The 17,491-nt window shown below is 35.7% G+C and overlaps 1 protein-coding gene across 1 annotated transcript; it reads left to right on the forward strand.

Annotated features, from left to right (window-relative positions):
- The first annotated feature begins 1,559 nt into the window (after window positions 1–1,559).
- Window positions 1,560–6,242, forward strand: LOC107815101 (calcium-dependent protein kinase 7). Its single transcript, XM_016640619.2, has 8 exons — window positions 1,560–2,616; window positions 3,494–3,617; window positions 3,697–3,840; window positions 4,025–4,177; window positions 4,297–4,412; window positions 4,548–4,715; window positions 5,387–5,617; window positions 5,754–6,242. The coding sequence occupies exons 1-8, from the start codon at window positions 2,119–2,121 to the stop codon at window positions 5,907–5,909; spliced, it is 1,590 nt and encodes a 529-aa protein (XP_016496105.1). The 5' UTR covers window positions 1,560–2,118; the 3' UTR covers window positions 5,910–6,242.
- Window positions 6,243–17,491: the final 11,249 nt, after the last annotated feature.

Consider the following 17,491-nt stretch of genomic DNA (forward strand, 5'->3'; position numbering starts at 1 on the left):
ATAGATCCTAAATTTGTTTTGAAAAATTTAATTTGGGTGAAGTTTGGTTTGAAGATAAAAATGTGTTTGGACATACGTTTTCAAAACATATTTTTCAACTTTATTTTGAAAAAACATGTATATAATTCCCGAGTTTTGGGATTTTGACCCAAAATCAATAATTGGGGTGATTTTAGGATTTGGGATTTTGCCAAAATATGGACAAAATTTATGGCCAAACATGAGTTTTGAAAATAAATCCCAAATTTATTTTGGCAAAACTCATGGCCAAACGGGTCCATAAAAAGTAGTATAAGTTAAGCAACAACAACAACAAACCTAGTATGTTTCCAATATGTGGCAAAAATTTAATAAGTTACAATAGTTAATAATTAATTCAAAATATTTAAAACTATTTGTAAGAAATATGGTCAAAGAAAATTTTGTTTAGCTCCTCAAATAGTAATAAGTTTATTCTTTTTGAAATAGAGGGAATAATAAGATATAGAATAGTAGTATTTTAACTTGATAAATATAAATGTGTATGGAATTCTTTTTAGTATGTCGTTAGAAATAAATGTAAAATAACAAAGGTCTTAGATGCATTATGCATACGTTCTAGAACCAAGTCAAATTCTTTCATAAAATCCAATTTCAATGACATTCTCAACTTTTAGGAATCTTCTGAAGATTCAAATGCACATAGCATATATTGTGTACTTCAATTCCTATTTTTTTTTCTAGAAGTGGATATATAGGACTTTTGCTAACTTCAAAATACAAAATTCGTACCACGCGCATATGTTATATAAATTCACATACATATATTTGCATCATTTTTTTGATTTGTCAAATGACTAATGACACTAAAGGGCACTCTTGTGCACTAAGCTTCCGCTATGCGCGGGGTCCGGAAAAAGACCGGATCACAAGGGTCTATTGTACGCAATCTTACCCTGCATTTCTGCAAAAGCCTATTTTCAAGGCTCGAACCCGTGACCTCTTGGTTATATGACAACAAATGACTAATGACACTGATAAATTAAAACATGTAAATTATGTTAAGGCTCAAGTTTCTCAGATGAATTAATTTTTAATTTCAACTTCCTAGTTATATACATTTTTAAATATTAATCATCGTAACAAAGCCCTTTGTTGACTAAATTTTTCTTGATCATCAAAAGTAGAGGCAGATGTAGTGTTAATATTATGGACTCATTCGAACTCACTAGTTCTAACAAATTTATTACATAAGTACAAATATTATATTCCGAACCCACTTAGTTCTTTGATTTCAAACTCGAACTATAAGTTTAAATTTTATATTCGCCTCTGACTAAAAACAAAAAAAGATACATAGCAAAGTTTACTTTGCTAAAACAACCAAACCAATTAAACTAATCAAGAACCAGCCAAATAACTTTCACCAAGATCCTAAACTAATGTTCATTTGCTACAAAAGAGTAGTAGTATTTTTCATAACATAAAAGATAAATAAGTGAATATAAATTATGATTATTACTATGTGATTCTGATTTGGACAATCTTGTAAAAATCAAGAATAGCCGAAATGAGTCAGTAAGTGCAGAGCTACAGTTGAATAAGAGGTTGCCACGAAACGGGGTTTTGACCTTTTGGGGGGTTATTTTTACACGCTAAATTCCTCTTCTCATCCTTAAATCACCCCCTCCATCTTCCAAATTCTACAACTCCCTCTAAATTTTCACATTCTTTTTTGGAAAATTCTACTTTTACTCCTTTCTGTTTCTTCTATTGTGGTTTTCTTGAGGAACTGAACATTGTTCTTTAGGAAATAGAACTCTCTTGGTGTTTCTTTGTGCCTTTACCTCAAAATTTAAAACCCCAACTGGGTGTTTTTAAGATCTCAGAATTTTCTGAGTTAGTTTTTGGAGTTGTTGAAAGATTCAAAAGGAACCCCACTTGCTGTTTTCTTGATATATTTGTGTTACCTTTGTCAAAATTAAATTTTGATTGCTTTTTACTAGTGTTTTGGTCAAATTCTTTGACCCTTTTGGGTGGAGATAAGGAGGGTCAAAACTGTTAGCTTTGTTCTTATTGATTAGTTGCATAAAGCTAAGATTTTGAGCTTCAAAAGTTGGGTTTTTGAAGGTATTTTTCATGGGAAATTGTTGTGCAGTACCAAGTACTACTGATATAGATGAGCAAAAAAGGGGAAAAAATAAGCCAAATCCATTTTCTACACATAATCATGGAAATGGTGGGTACAACTCCTATGTATTGGAAAATCCAACAGGTCATGATATTGAGACCACATATGAACTAGGACGTGAGCTTGGCAGAGGTGAATTTGGGGTTACATATTTATGTACTGAGAAAGCTACAGGTGAATTTTATGCTTGTAAATCAATATCCAAGAAGAAGCTAAGGACTAGAATAGATATTGAGGATGTAAGGAGAGAGGTCGAGATTATGAAGAATTTGCCTCAGCATCCTAATATTGTTACCTTAAAGGATACTTATGAGGATGATATTGCAGTTCATTTAGTGATGGAGTTGTGTGAGGGTGGTGAGCTCTTTGATCGGATTGTCGCGAGGGGGCATTATACTGAGAGGGCTGCTGCAGCTGTGACTCGTACTATTGTCGAAGTAATTCAGGTGAAAATTCAACATTCTTGGTTTGTTTGTGATATACTTTTGCTTCCTTTGCTGTTTACATGTCAATCTAAAGGGTCTTGGTTAGTTGTCAACCTTCTGTTATTGCTTCGTTCGGTCACAGTAAGAATATGCTAGATTGTGCACACATAATTTGACCAGTGATGCAAAGGTTGTAGCAGAAATTTTTTTCTTTAAGAAAGTGGGATACTTAAAGGACTTTTCCTTTTCAGTAGGTCTCTTTTTAGGGTGTTTAGAGTGATCTCAAAACTTGTTATGCCTCCTCCTACTCTTAGGGGTCGTTTGGTTTGAAGATAAGTTATGCTGGGATTAGTTATATTAAAGATTAGTTATGCTGGGATTAGTTATATTATGATTAGTTATGCTGGGATTAGTTATCCTGATATTATTTCTTATTGACTGTTTGGAATGTTGTACTAATCCTGGGATTGCCAATTTTACTGCTTTATCCTGGGATTACTATTCCACCCTCTGGCAGGTATAAGTTATCCCGTTACTATTTTTAATCCTGAGATAACTTATCCCAGGATTAGTAACCAAACAAGGGATAAGGCGGTACTAAATTTTATCCTAGGATTATTGTTGCTTATCCATCATACTAAACGACCCCTTAGTTGCTGGTTTCAGGTCAGTTATGTCATGCAAAGTTATCCCCCTCAATTTTTTGGAAAATCAATATCTTATGGATTAATTACACTGCTCCATTTATCTGAGTGATTCTCATTCTTTTATAGTAAACTGAGATTAAATGTCTTGACCCCTAGAATAAGGAAGTATTAGTTAACTAGCGGACAAGATGCGAGTTAATTATTGTTTTTGATTGGAGAAAAGTTCATGATTTTCTTTGCTTTCGTAATAGATGTGCCATAAGCATGGCGTCATGCATCGGGATCTCAAACCTGAAAATTTCTTGTTTGGAAACAAGAAGGAAACAGCACCATTGAAGGCAATTGATTTTGGGCTCTCAGTATTCTTTAAGCCTGGTAAAACTCCTAATATTTGTATGTTGCTGCTGGATTTGCATAGTTGAGCATTTTATTCACTGTTGTGCTGATTTTACAGGAGAGAGATTTAATGAGATTGTGGGAAGTCCCTATTACATGGCTCCTGAGGTGTTGAAGAGAAACTATGGTCCAGAAGTAGATGTATGGAGTGCTGGAGTCATTCTTTACATCTTGCTATGTGGTGTCCCACCCTTTTGGGCAGGTTGGTTTAGTTACATTGCCAAATGTTTTGTACTGCATTTCTAAGTAAAAGTTACCGAATGCCACGATAACAATCAAATGGAAGAGTATTATTTATGTGCAGTAAGGCGCTTTATCAATTAAGTAACTATTGCCGGGTTTTTAGCGGTCATATGTATGTAATTTCTATCTGTTCCTCATTGCAGAAACTGAACAAGGAGTTGCTCAAGCGATCATTCGATCTGTTGTGGATTTTAGAAGAGATCCTTGGCCAAAGGTCTCTGATAATGCAAAAGACCTTGTGAAGAAGATGCTCAACCCTGACCCGAGCAAGAGGCTTACTGCTCAGGAAGTGCTAGGTAAACTATGCTCTAGAACAAAGTTCATTTTCTCTACCAATTTAGAATTCATTATTCCCTTTTTTCAAAGTCCGTTGAAGTAGATTTACAACTCATTACCGAATATATTCTCTTTGCAGACCATCCTTGGATACAAAATGCTAAAAAGGCGCCAAATGTTTCTCTTGGTGAAACAGTGAAAGCAAGGCTCAAGCAATTTTCTATGATGAACAAGCTAAAGAAAAGAGCTTTAAGGGTGCGCAATTCTGCTCCTAGTGAAACAAGATTATTTGTTTCTCCGTCTTATTTTTTCTTCAATTCAAATATTTTTCTGAAACCAGGTGGCAAATTCTCTACATTTTGTTTTTAAATTGCTTTTTCTGCCTCGCAGGTTATTGCTGAGCATTTGTCTGTGGAGGAGGTGGCTGGAATAAAGGAGGGATTCAAATTGATGGACATAGGAAACAAAGGGAAGATTGACATGAATGAGTTGAAAGTTGGATTACAGAAGCTCGGACATCAAGTCCCTGATACTGACGTACAAATTCTAATGGATGCTGTAAGTGTTAATTTTTTCATGAATCATTATTTTCTTCGACTTGAAATGATTGCAGATGCTTAGCTAATATACTCCTGGCAAAATTTTAAGTTACATACTTCTTCTATCTTGGTAGCTTTGATGGAATCACCTTTTCTCATGCCCCCTTGCTAGACATCTGGTTATACATAGTATTAACTAAAAGAACTTATTACTATATCACCTATAGGTCACGGGTTTGAGCCGTAGAAGCAGCCACTACTGCTTCCGTTAGGGTAGAATGTCTATATCACACCCCTTTGGGGTGCGCCCCTTCCTCGGACCCTGCGTGAATAGGGATGCTTTGTGCACCAGGCTGCCCTTTAACTTATTACCGTAGAAGAATGGTAGCCATGGGCGTAGAAGCTTCTTACTCTCTCCGTCCCAATGTATGTAGCGATGTTTGACTAGGCACGATCTTTAAGAAAGAAAGGAAAACTTGTGGTCTAGAACATGCCATAGATATTAGTGTGGCTATAAATCATCTCATTAAAGTTAAGATAGGAAATTTAATGTTAAATTGTTTCTAAATAAGGAAGTATGACATTCTTTTTGGAACAACAAAAAAGGAAAGTATAAACACATAAATTGGGATAGAGACATCTTCTTTTTTGCCAAATCAGAAGAAAAACTAAACAATGATACTTCGACAGGGCGATGTTGATAAAGATGGATATCTGGACTATGGGGAGTTCGTGGCAATCTCCGTCCACCTTAGGAAGATGGGCAATGATGAGCACTTGGAGAAGGCATTTGAATTTTTTGATAAGAACCAAACTGGATATATAGAGATTGACGAGTTAAGGGAGGCATTATCTGACGAGATTGAAACCAACAGTGAAGAAGTTATTAGTACAATTATGCAAGACGTGGACACGGACAAGGTCAGTTATATCATCAGACTCATCTGACTTCTAAACCTTTCTGCTGCTGTACATTTGTTTGTACAGGCGTTATTCTGGATGATGCCCCAGTTAGTTTCTCAAGGTTTTTATGTGCTTGCATTTTATACTTTTGCAGGACGGACGCATCAGTTTTGAGGAGTTCACTGCGATGATGAAGGCTGGTACAGATTGGAGAAAGGCATCACGACAGTATTCACGAGAAAGATATAATAGTCTCAGCTTGAAATTGATGAGCGATGGATCCTTAAAAGGGAACAACGAGAGTAGATAGCTTGAGAAAGAGCAAAATCCTTGGCTCGGAGTAGTAAGAAATTTTAAACGTAAAAGCTCATCTTTTGGCTTTTCAACATTCTTTTTAACTTTGATTTTTCCCACCTTTTGTTGTTTGTCTGAGCCCCCTTCATGGTGGGGGTCAATGGATGCCAGGTCCCCAGTATTTTGTTCCTTTAAGTTGCAATTATATTGTTTATTTCTTCTTTTGTTTGTTTGGAAGGTTGAAGAAATGTGTATGCAGTATAGGAAGGTGATTATTTTCTGGTTGTAAATAGTCTGTAATGTACACTTTCAATTATTCAGTAATGAAAAATCAATTACTATTTGAGTATGTCATTTTCTGTTTAAAATTTCAAGTGGTTCATGTCTTTCTTACTTTCTTGTTATTTCCTAAAGAAAATCTGAATATCGTTTCTCATCCCATTATATATTAGAGAATAAAGTCTGGACAATTGTTTATCACAATAATATTACAATATTTTACATAAACCAATGCTGTAAAAGAGACAGAGAAACTTCCAAGTTAATGATAGAAACTCAAGTACTACTACAACAACAATAACAATCCAGTATAATCCCACTAGTGGAGTCTGAGGAGGGTAGTGTGTACGCAAATCTTACTCCTACCATGGGTAGAAAGACTGTTTCCAAATAGACCCTCGGCATCCTTCCCTCCAAGAATTCCCCTTGCTTACCATCAGAGCAACCCATCTTGTCCCGAAAAAGTACAAATGCGAGTATTTTGAAAATCATAAATGCGAGTATTATGATAGAAACTCAAGTACAAAAAAGTGATAAAAGAGATGAATGAAAATCATAAATGCGAGTATTTTGATACAGCAGCCTAGCAAAGTAATTTGAAAAATGAAAAAAGATGAGCTAAACTCCATTGAAAATCATAAATGCGGGTATTTTTTTTTACTTAGAAAAAATATTTCAAAAAAATATTATAAATTGAAAGATACTCATAATGCTCTTATTTGCAATATACTGCACTGTATGAATCAAAATCTATCTTTAGAATATTTAAGCCAAGATAATACTAAGGGAAGAGTTCCCAAGTTGTCGTTTGTCGAAATAGCCCAAAAAGCGGCGAAGTCAGTGGTCGAAGAGTCAACAAGGGCCCAAGCCGAAGAGTCAACAAGGGTCGAAGTCGAAGAGTCAACAAGGTCGAGTACCTTTGTCAGAGTTGTAACGACTAGTTTCAAAGTAGGATATCAAAGAGAATATTCTAGTGGATATTCTCTGCACTTGTATTATTAGGATTTCTTAGGAACATGTTCCCTAGAAATAGAAAAATACACAATGATAGGAGACATATGATATTCATTTGTAAAGAACACACTTTGACTTAAAAAATCAGATCTCACTTGCTAAGATACAAACATCACCTTTTCACTGAGATTTTTGTCTATACTTTCTCACTAGATCCGAGAATAACTCAAATATTCATGAGATTGTCAGAAAGAACATCCACTTATTCCATCCTTTCTTAGGTGACTTATTCCTTCTATTTACTTAAATGCCATTTATTGTTATTCATTATCATTGAATGCTATATTATTACTTCTGATTTCTGGAATATGTATTATATGCCATTGTCGATGTACGACCCGATCTACATAATATTTGTTGCTTTTTTAAGAGCTTCATCTAAGGATATTATTGTTAGCTAAGATTAATCCTTATTCATACAAATTTAATTATTCGAATCAAGATCTATATTTTTTGGTCAAACAAGTACAGATCGACCATGCAAAAGTGTTGGATTGAGTTGTTCAAAAATCTTCAGCAGAGCATAAGTTAAACAATATCAAATGTGTGGGTTGGAATAGTTTCACTAATCCTTGAGTCGTTTTTGTTCCATTTTGTCCAATCATTTAATTAAGCAAACAAGAATATTTAAAGTTCTTTCAGATAGTGAGCTTCTTTGCTTTCTATGTTTCAGTCGTGACTTTCTATCAACCTAAAAGTCCTATTCAATCTAAACTATAGTAATACTTTGTAATTAAAAGTTAAGTAATTAAACTTGCACACAAAATTTTCACTTCATGTGCAACCCCAACTTCAATAGAAAATCAAAGCAGAAGACACAAAGGGTACGACTTTTCAATTACAATGAGCAAAATGAGTGACTTTTTAGTTATAAAACAAAATAAAACAACTTTTTAAAATAATTTTCATTAGTTCAGTTACCATATTGTATACAGTGAAAATCGGGGCTACCCGATTTCGTTCTTCAATGAAAAAAGTGATACCACGTCGGAAGACCAGGACGTCGAGCTCGGGGTCGAAGTTCTTTTCCAAGGTCGGGGTCGAAGTTCTTTTCCAAGGTCAGAAGAAAGCATGCTTCTAGATGACGCCGGTATGATTCAGTAACGGAAAGAGCGAGATACCCGCGACGAGCCGGAGATCATGGCGTGAATTTTGGAATGGATTGGTCTTCGGAAGTTAAACAACAGTCAAATATGATTTCCTACTATAACTAGAATTTAGAAGTGTACCTTATTTAGGACTCCCCTACTATATAAAGGGGGATCCCATCCATTTGTGAGATTCAATCGTTCACCGAGAAGAAAATATATGCTCATTACTTTCTTGCCATTTCATTTACTGTTCATCAGAGTTGCTTTATAATTAGCTATTCTTACTAGGGAGAAATTCAAAAATAGCTAGATTTACAAGTGGTCATTCAAAAATAGCCACAGTTTCAAAAGTAATCGCAATTTAGCCACTTTTTATGTAAAAATAAATCTGAACGAAAATACTGGTCAAAATTCGGAAAAATACTCCAGTATATTATACCGGAGTTCCAGTATAAAATACCGATCCAGCATAACATAGTGGAACTTTTCGCGTGTTGGAGTTCCAAGATAATATGCTGGAAGTTCATACACAAGTGCACCGATCTCCAGTATATTATGACTTTCCGTGTTGCAGTAAAGTAGTGGCTATTTTTCAATAACTTTGCAAACGCTGGCTATTTTTGAATGATCAGTCCGAAAACTGTTCTTTTTGTTTCCTGTATAGTACTTCTTATCTGGTATAAATATGGAATGATGGAAGATCAAGTTTTAACTTTTCCACTCTTAGATATATATTACCTTCTTTATGAGCTACCTACAGCAGTAACATACGTAAATATAAATGATATAACTGAAACAAAAATTAATTCGAGCTCACTGAATTCACAGTGTTTCCTTAAGGAATTTAATCCCCTCCTAGTACCCAAGGTTATGGATTATTTCCTCCCAGGATAGAACGAATTACACACTGGTGTAGCGGTACTTCAAACCCCAGTATTTCAGCGAACACAAAGTTCGGCAGCAAATCACACTTACAGTTATTTTGTTTGTAGTTTTAAAACAATGCAGAACAAGGGAGGAGAACTCAGAAGTCGAATGGAAATTCTGAGAGGAAGGAATGCAATGTATAGCCGATGTTGAATTCTTACTGAAGAGGATATCAGATTGCAATTCGTTTTTCCAATGTATACACAGTGTATACAGAGTGTAGTTTGAGTGTATACAGAGTGTATATCAATTATATACAGAGTGTATATCAATTACATACAGAGTGTATATCAATTGTATACTGTGTGTTTCGAGTGTTTTTTTCCGGTGTGTTCTTCTTTCTCTACAACTTCTGCTCTATTTATAGCAGTCATGTGAGAGAAGTCCATCCCCTCCATGGTGGAACAAGCATTAGGATATCATGGAGGAAGCACTTACATGGTGGAATGAACACTTGCTTGGTGGGAGGAGCACTTGGCCATGGTGGGAGGTGCACTAGGCATCTTGTTGCTTTCTTGGTGCAACACAATACACGGATTGGAAAACATCCGTTACAAACACGGATTATATCACGTTAATATTCACTATTAACAAATAAATTTGGTCCAAATAATTAATCAATCGATCGATCATTTGATCAAATCCGAATCCAAATCCAAATCCAAATCCCATTTCCCATTCACTCTCATTTTAAGACTATTTCATCTTAAACAAAAACTCAACAATCCAAAACTCAACAATCCCTTACATGAATGGGGAATGACTATATCACAGAAGTATGCATAAAAACCTTGTGTGATTTGCAAGCAAGGATTAATTGCATTTGGATAAGTAGGTTTCCCTTTGAACTTTCCATAGTGAACTTATGTCGGATATACTCGGTCAATCGGTAGATTTGATATCTTTGAACCGTCGAACTTTAGTGTATACCTAGACAACCATAAGTCACACAATCAATTCCTTAACCGTCTTTGGTTCTCATTGTTGTGTTCGTTTCAGCCATGAACACTGCCTGGTTTCATAAGTGCATAGAGAATTGGCCTTGCAAAATTCTCCTTGAAGCGGCTAACACTTCACACTTACATAGGTGATTCCTAAACGTGTCATCCCGTAGATACACTATTTGATATACCCTGTATCAAATTTAGAAATCATTAAAAAGCCTTAATACTTTATCCTTGGTACTGAACATTGTCTCATCACGAGAATGGACTAAATTTTTTTTTGTTGACAATGTTGAACCGTCATTAATGACTTTGTTTGATTTCCTTGAACCTAGATCTTGGGATCTCCAGTCTTCTAGGTAGAGTTACCGCCACAATGACTTGTTCTCGGCCATAATCCCATTCCCTTCGATGATTTCTCAACTACCTCTCTAGTTAGGCCTTTTGTAAGTGGATCCGACATATTATCACTTGACTTTACATAGTCAATCGTGATAATTCCTCTAGAGAGAAGTTGCCTAACAGTTTTATGTCTTCGTCGTATATGACGAGATTTACCGTTATACATAACGCTCCCAGCCCTTCCAATTGCCGCTTGGCTATTACAGTGTATGCATATTGGGCCAAAATTGAATGTCTTCCAAGAAATTCCGGAGCCATTCAGCTTCTTCACCGGCTTTATCTAAGGCTATGAACTCTGCCTCCATTGTAGAGCGAGCAATACATATTTGTTTGGACGACTTCCAAGATACCGCTCCTCCACAAATAGTATATACATATCCACTTGTGGACTTCGAATCAGTTGAACCGGTGATCCAATTTGCATCACAATATCCTTCAATCACCGCAGGATATTTACTGTAGTGCAAATCAAAGTTTTGGGTATGTTCTAAGTATCCCAAAACTCGTTTCATTGCCATCTAGTGAGATTGACTTGGATTGCTCGTGTATCGACTCAGTTTACTTATAGCACAAGCTATATCTGGTCGTGTACAATTCATGATATACATTAAGCATCCCAACACACGAGCATAATCCAATTGTGATATGCTTTGGCCTTTGTTCTTTGCTAATGCAAGATTCACGTCAATTGGAGTCTTTGCAACTTTAAAGCCTAAGTGCTTGAATTTTTCAAGTACTATCTTAATATAATGAGATTGTGACAATGCCAGACCTTGAGGAGTCTTTTGGATCTTAATCCCCAGAATTAAATCCGCAATTCCCAAGTCCTTCATATCAAACTTGCTAGTTAGCATACGCTTAGTAGCATTTATGTTGGCAATGTTATTACTCATTATCAACATATCATCTACATATAGGCAAACAATGACTATGTGATTTGGAACATTTTTAATGTACACACATTTATCACATTCATTTATCTTAAAACCATTTGACAACATTGTTTGGTCAAATTTCGCATGCCATTGTTTGGGTGCTTGTTTTAGTCCGTAAAGGGACTTAACAAGTCTACATACCTTATTTTCTTTACCTGGAACCATAAACCCTTCAGGTTGTTCCATGTAAATTTCTTCCTTCAACTCTCCATTTAAGAAGGCCGTTTTAACATCCATTTGATGAATTTCAAGACCATACACTGCAGTTAATGCTACTAACATCCGTATGGACGTAATCCTTGTAACTGGGGAGTATGTATCAAAGTAGTCAAGACCTTCTCGTTGTCTATACCCTTTGACAACAAGTCTTGCCTTAAATTTATCAATAGTGCCATCATCTTTCATTTTTCTCTTAAAAATCCATTTAGAACCCAAAGGTTTATTTCCAGGAGGAAGATCAACCAATTCCCATGTATGGTTGTTCAATATGGATTCTATTTCACTATTGACTGCCTCTTTCCAGAACAATAATTCTGAAGAAGACATAGCTTCTTTAAATGTTTGAGGCTCATTTTCCAATAAGAAAGTCACAAAATCTGGTCCAAACGAAGTAGACGTTCTTTGACGTTAACTATATCTTGGATCCCCCTGATTAAATGTACTTTCTTTTGTTTCTTCTCGAGGTCGTTTAGATCCTTCACCAATTGACTCGCATTCCTTTTTATACGGATATATATTTTCAAAAAACTCATCATTATCTGATTCTATAACCGTATTATTATGAATGTCGGGATTTTCTGATTTATGAACCAAAAATCGATATGCTTTACTATTAGTCGCATATCCTATGAAAACACAATCAACTGTTTTCGGTCCTATTTTTACCCTTTTGGGTTTAGGAACTTGCACTTTTGCCAAACACCCCCACACTTTAAAATAATCCAAGTTGCGCTTCCTTCCTTTCCATTTTTCATATGGAATGGATTGTGTTTTGCTATGGGGTACTCGATTTAGTATTCGGCTGGACGTAAGAACGGCTTCCCCCCACAAGTTCTGTGGCAAACCAGAACTTATCAACAATGCGTTCATCATCTCCTTTAATGAACGATTCTTTCTTTCCGCAATCCTATTGGATTGGGGCGTGTAAGGGGCTATTGTTTGATGAATAATTCCATATTCTAAACATATTTGTTCAAAAGGAGATTCATATTCACCACCCCTATTACTTCTTATCATTTTGATTTTCTTGTTAAGTTGCGTTTCAACTTCATTTTTGTATTGCTTGAATGCGTCTATTGCTTCATCTTTACTATTAAGTAAGTAAACATAGCAATATCGAGTACTATCGTCAATAAAAGTTATGAAATACTTCTTTCCACCGCGAGATGGTATGGACTTCATGTCACAAATATCTGTGTGAATTAAGTCTAAAGGATTTGAATTCCTTTCAACCGACTTATAAGAATGTTTAACATACTTATATTCCACACATATTTGACATTTTGATTTTTCGCATTCAAACTTAGGCAATACTTTCAGGTTAATCATTTTTCGCAAGGTTTTATAATTGACATAACCCAAACGTACATGTCATAAATCATTTGACTCAAGTAAGTAAGAAAAAGCTGAAGTTTTATTATTAGTTTCAACAACTATTACATTCAGCTTGAAAAGGCCCTCAGTAAGGTAACCTTTTCCTACAAACATTTCATTCTTACTAATCACTACCTTGTCAGATACAAAAATGCACTTGAAACTGTGCTTTACAAGAAGTCCAGTAGAGACTAAGTTCTTCCTAATCTCGGGAACATGAAGGACGTTGTTCAAAGTCATGACCTTGCCAGAAGTCATCTTGAGAATTATCTTACCGTATCCTTCAATGTTTGTTGTAGCAGCATTTCCCATAGAGAGCATCTTTTCGGGTCCAGCAGAAGCTTATGTAGAAAATGCTTCCCTCACAGCACAAACATGGCGAGTGGCTCTAGAATCAATCCACCACTCTTTTGGGTTTCCTACCAGGTTGCATTCAGAAAGCATGGCGCACAAGTCATCAACATCATCATGCTTTTCTACCATGTTTGTTTGACCCCTTTGCTTGTCTTTCTTCCGAGCACGACACTCCATAGATTTGTGTCCGGTTTTCCCACAGTTGTAGCAATTTCCACTGAACCACTTCTTGCTTGGGTTGTATTTCGGACCGGAAGCCTTCTTTCTCTTTTTGTTATCTTCAACAATATTTGCTCCCATTATTGTTGTATTTCCATGGCCTCTCCTTTCAGCAACTTTATTGTCCTCTTCGATTCTCAATCGAACAATGAGATCTTCAAGGGACATCTCCTTTCGTTTGTGTTTCAAATAATTTTTAAAGTCCTTCCACAATGGAGGCAACTTCTCAATTATTGCTGCTACTTGGAATGCCTCATTGATGACAAGACCTTCAATGAAAATTCCGTTAGTAAAATTACTAAAAATTTTACTTTCAACATTAGCATTCATTTGAAATATACCTTCAGCAAGTAGATCATTAATAATCACTTGTAACTCCTGGACTTGGGTAATAACAGACTTGCTATCTACCATTTTGTAGTCCAAAAATTTTGCAGCGACAAATTTCTTCATCCCGACATCTTCAGTTTTGTATTTCTTTTCAAGCGCATTCCACAATTCTTTTGACGTCTCCACGCCACTGTATATATTATACAGATTATCCTCCAGTCCGCTAAGAATATAATTCCTGCACAAGAAGTCAGAATGCTTCCACGCCTCAATCACGAGAAAGCTATCATTCTCTGGAGTTTCATCTGGAAGATCAGGAACATCTTCCTTGATGAACTTCTGTAGACATAACGTAGTCAAGTAGAAGAACATCTTTTGCTGCCAGCGCTTGAAATCCATCCCGGAAAATTTTTCGGGTTTCTCTGCCGGTGCCAACGCCAGAGTTCGACTTGTCGATGCGTTGGCAGTCATCATCGGAACAGCTTGATTTCCATCATTCGTCATTTTTACTGTAAAAATGACACAAACAAATGTTTAATAAACGTTTAAAACTGGAGTGAAAAATCACGTAGATTTTAATCTGCAACAAAACGTCACGAAGGCTTTACTCTCTAAATGGGAGTACACAAAACCACAAAGGTTTTAAGTTTACAGAATAATAAAAGTAACACAAATACAGAAATTAAAATTATTAAATTCCTTAAGCTTGTTCTTGTTGTTTTCTGTATAGTACTTCTTATCTGGTATAAATATGGAATGATGGAAGATCAAGTTTTAACTTTTCCACTCTTAGATATATATTACCTTCTTTATCAACTACCTACAGCAGTAACATACGTAAATATAAATGATATAACTGAAACAAAAATTAATTCGAGCTCACTGAATTCACAGTGTTTCCTTAAGGAATTTAATCCCCTCCTAGTACCCAAGGTTATGGATTATTTCCTCCCAGGATAGAGCGAATTACACACTGGTGTAGTGGTACTTCAAACCCCAGTATTTCAGCGAACGCAAAGTTCGGCAGCAAATCACACTTACAGTTGTTTTGTTTGTAGTTTTAAAACAATGCAGATCAAGGGAGGAGAACTTAAAAGTTGAATGGAAATTCTGAGAGGAAGGAATGCAATGTATAACCGATGTTGCATTCTTACTGAAGAGGATATCAGATTGCAATTCGTTTTTCCAGTGTATACACAGTGTATACAGAGTGTAGTTTGAGTGTATACAGAGTGTATATCAATTATATACAGAGTGTATATCAATTGTATACTGTGTGTTTCGAGTATTTTTTTTTCCGGTGTGTTCTTCTTTCTCTACAACTTCTGCTCTATTTATAGCAGTCATGTGAGAGAAATCCGTCCCCTCCATGGTGGAACAAGCATTAGGATATCATGGAGGAAGCACTTACATGGTGGAATGAACACTTGCTTGGTGGGAGGAGCACTTGGCCATGGTGGGAGGTGCACTAGGCATCTTGTTGCTTTCTTGGTGCAACACAATACACGGATTGGAAAACATCCGTTACAAACACGGATTATATCACGTTAATATTCACTATTAATAAATAAATTTGGTCCAAATAATTAATCAATCGATCGATCATTTGATCAAATCCGAATCCAAATCCAAATCCAATCCCATTTCCCATTCACTCTCATTTTAAGACTATTTCATCTTAAACAAAAACTCAACAATTCAAAACTCAACAATCCAAAACTCAACAAAAACTGGCTAGCCCGTGCTATTTTTACTTCATACTATCATACCTCGAGACTATCATAGGTCGAGATTTGGCTTGCACATTGGTTTGGCTTACTTTGTTCTCTAATTTATCTATTTAATTCTTTGTTTATCAATTGGCGTTGAATTAAATCGCATATCCTAAAACCACAATATAAGTTTAATTGTTACTCGAATATTCGGGTAAACACATATAATTGAAACACCATGTCTAACATGCCCCCTTTCCTTCCTCTTAAGCAAATGAAGGTGCTAATAAAAGCAATGCCATATGGTTTTATAATGCTAGAGATCTTTTAGGTCAACCTACGAGACAATATATATTTTTTGGACATGGATCAAATTGCAAATTCTAGGATTAGGCAATCTAAAAAACCTTTTTGTATACATAGATGATGAACTGGCTATCAATATTTATGTTTTTTTTGTTGTTGCAAAGTGTATCATTAGTCCAGGGTTTATAGAAAGCAATCCTTTCTTCTTTAAGACAGAAACACCAATGTATGCACACACCACCGTTCAGAGCTTTGGCAATTCACACATGTATTATTTGTGGAGGTAAGGGTTTATGTCCTCCTTTTTGTATTCATTTTTTGAATTTTAATTTTTAAGTTAAGGGTGTAAGCCAAACTCTCGTCATTCGCCACTTCAAAGCGACTTTATTCAAAAAAATAATTGGGGATATAATAAATTTGGTTCAAATTTGGCAGCAATCGAGTGTAGGTTGCGTCTTGAGGTGGCAAAATGGTTAAAAGAAAATAGTTATCCATCAATTGTTGAAGTTTGGCAAATTCTTTGTCCCACATTGGTGGGCTCTTGAGTTTGGGGGGGGGGGGGGATTTTCCCTCTATAAAAGAAGGCATAATGTTTATGATTTAAATACACCTCTCATTTGCCTTCTCATCTGTTTAAGGTATTTTGTATCTTCTCTCTTTAGTATTATTTCACTTGTATTTTTGGAGTGGAATAAAATATTGGTTGTGTCCGAGGAGTAGGCAAAATTAGTCGAACCTCGTAAATTCTGGTGTTCCCTTTATTGTTGCTTTATAGTCTTATTTATTATTTAGTGGCTGTCATAATTTTTGGTATAGTAGACTTATTCACACTATATATATTTGGCTTCCGCAACAATTGGTATCAGAGCCAAGATACTGTCTAAGTATGCTCTGTGGTTGCAACATAGTCTGATCTTTCACATCAGAAAAGATTTATCTTGGTAACTGAGTCAAGGTTCTGTCTGAGTATGCTCTGTGGTTGCAGCTTAGTCTGATCTTCTACATCAGAAAGGAAATAATCTTGATTTGTGTCGTCAGCTATTAAATAATATTTGTGTCAAATATGGGAGACAATAAACAAGAAGAATCTACATCAAGTGTCAACAATACGTCATCATTGGCATCTTCGCTTATGACAAGAATTGTGTCAAATGCGAAATTTGCGGTAGAAATTTTGATGGGTCCGGGCATTTTGGGATGTGGCAAGACGAAGTTCTAGATGTCCTTTTTCAACAAGGGCTAGATCTTGCCATTGAAGAAAAGAGACCAGATGTTATTGGAGAAGAAGATTGGAAAATTATCAACCGTGTTGCTTGCGGTACCATTCGATCCTTCCTTGCTAGAGAGCAGAAATATCCATACACAAAGGAAACTTTTGCAAGTAAATTATGAAAAGCACTGGAGGATAAATTTTTGAAGAAAAATAGTCAAAATAAATTGTACATGAATAAGAGATTGTTTCACTTCACCTATGTTCTTGGTACCACGATGA

This window comes from Nicotiana tabacum, chromosome 6 (genome assembly GCF_000715075.1).
Source record: "Nicotiana tabacum cultivar K326 chromosome 6, ASM71507v2, whole genome shotgun sequence".
NCBI classification, from domain to species: Eukaryota; Viridiplantae; Streptophyta; class Magnoliopsida; order Solanales; family Solanaceae; genus Nicotiana; species Nicotiana tabacum.

Excerpts from the sequence above, each read along its gene's own strand:
- LOC107815101 (XM_016640619.2), top strand. The coding sequence starts at position 2,119 with ATGGGAAATTGTTGTGCAGTACCAAGTACTACTGATATAGATGAGCAA. Across the intron at positions 4,413-4,547 it reads TAAAGAAAAGAGCTTTAAGG|GTTATTGCTGAGCATTTGTC; the intron begins GTGCGCAATTCT and ends TCTGCCTCGCAG. Across the intron at positions 4,716-5,386 it reads TACAAATTCTAATGGATGCT|GGCGATGTTGATAAAGATGG; the intron begins GTAAGTGTTAAT and ends ATACTTCGACAG.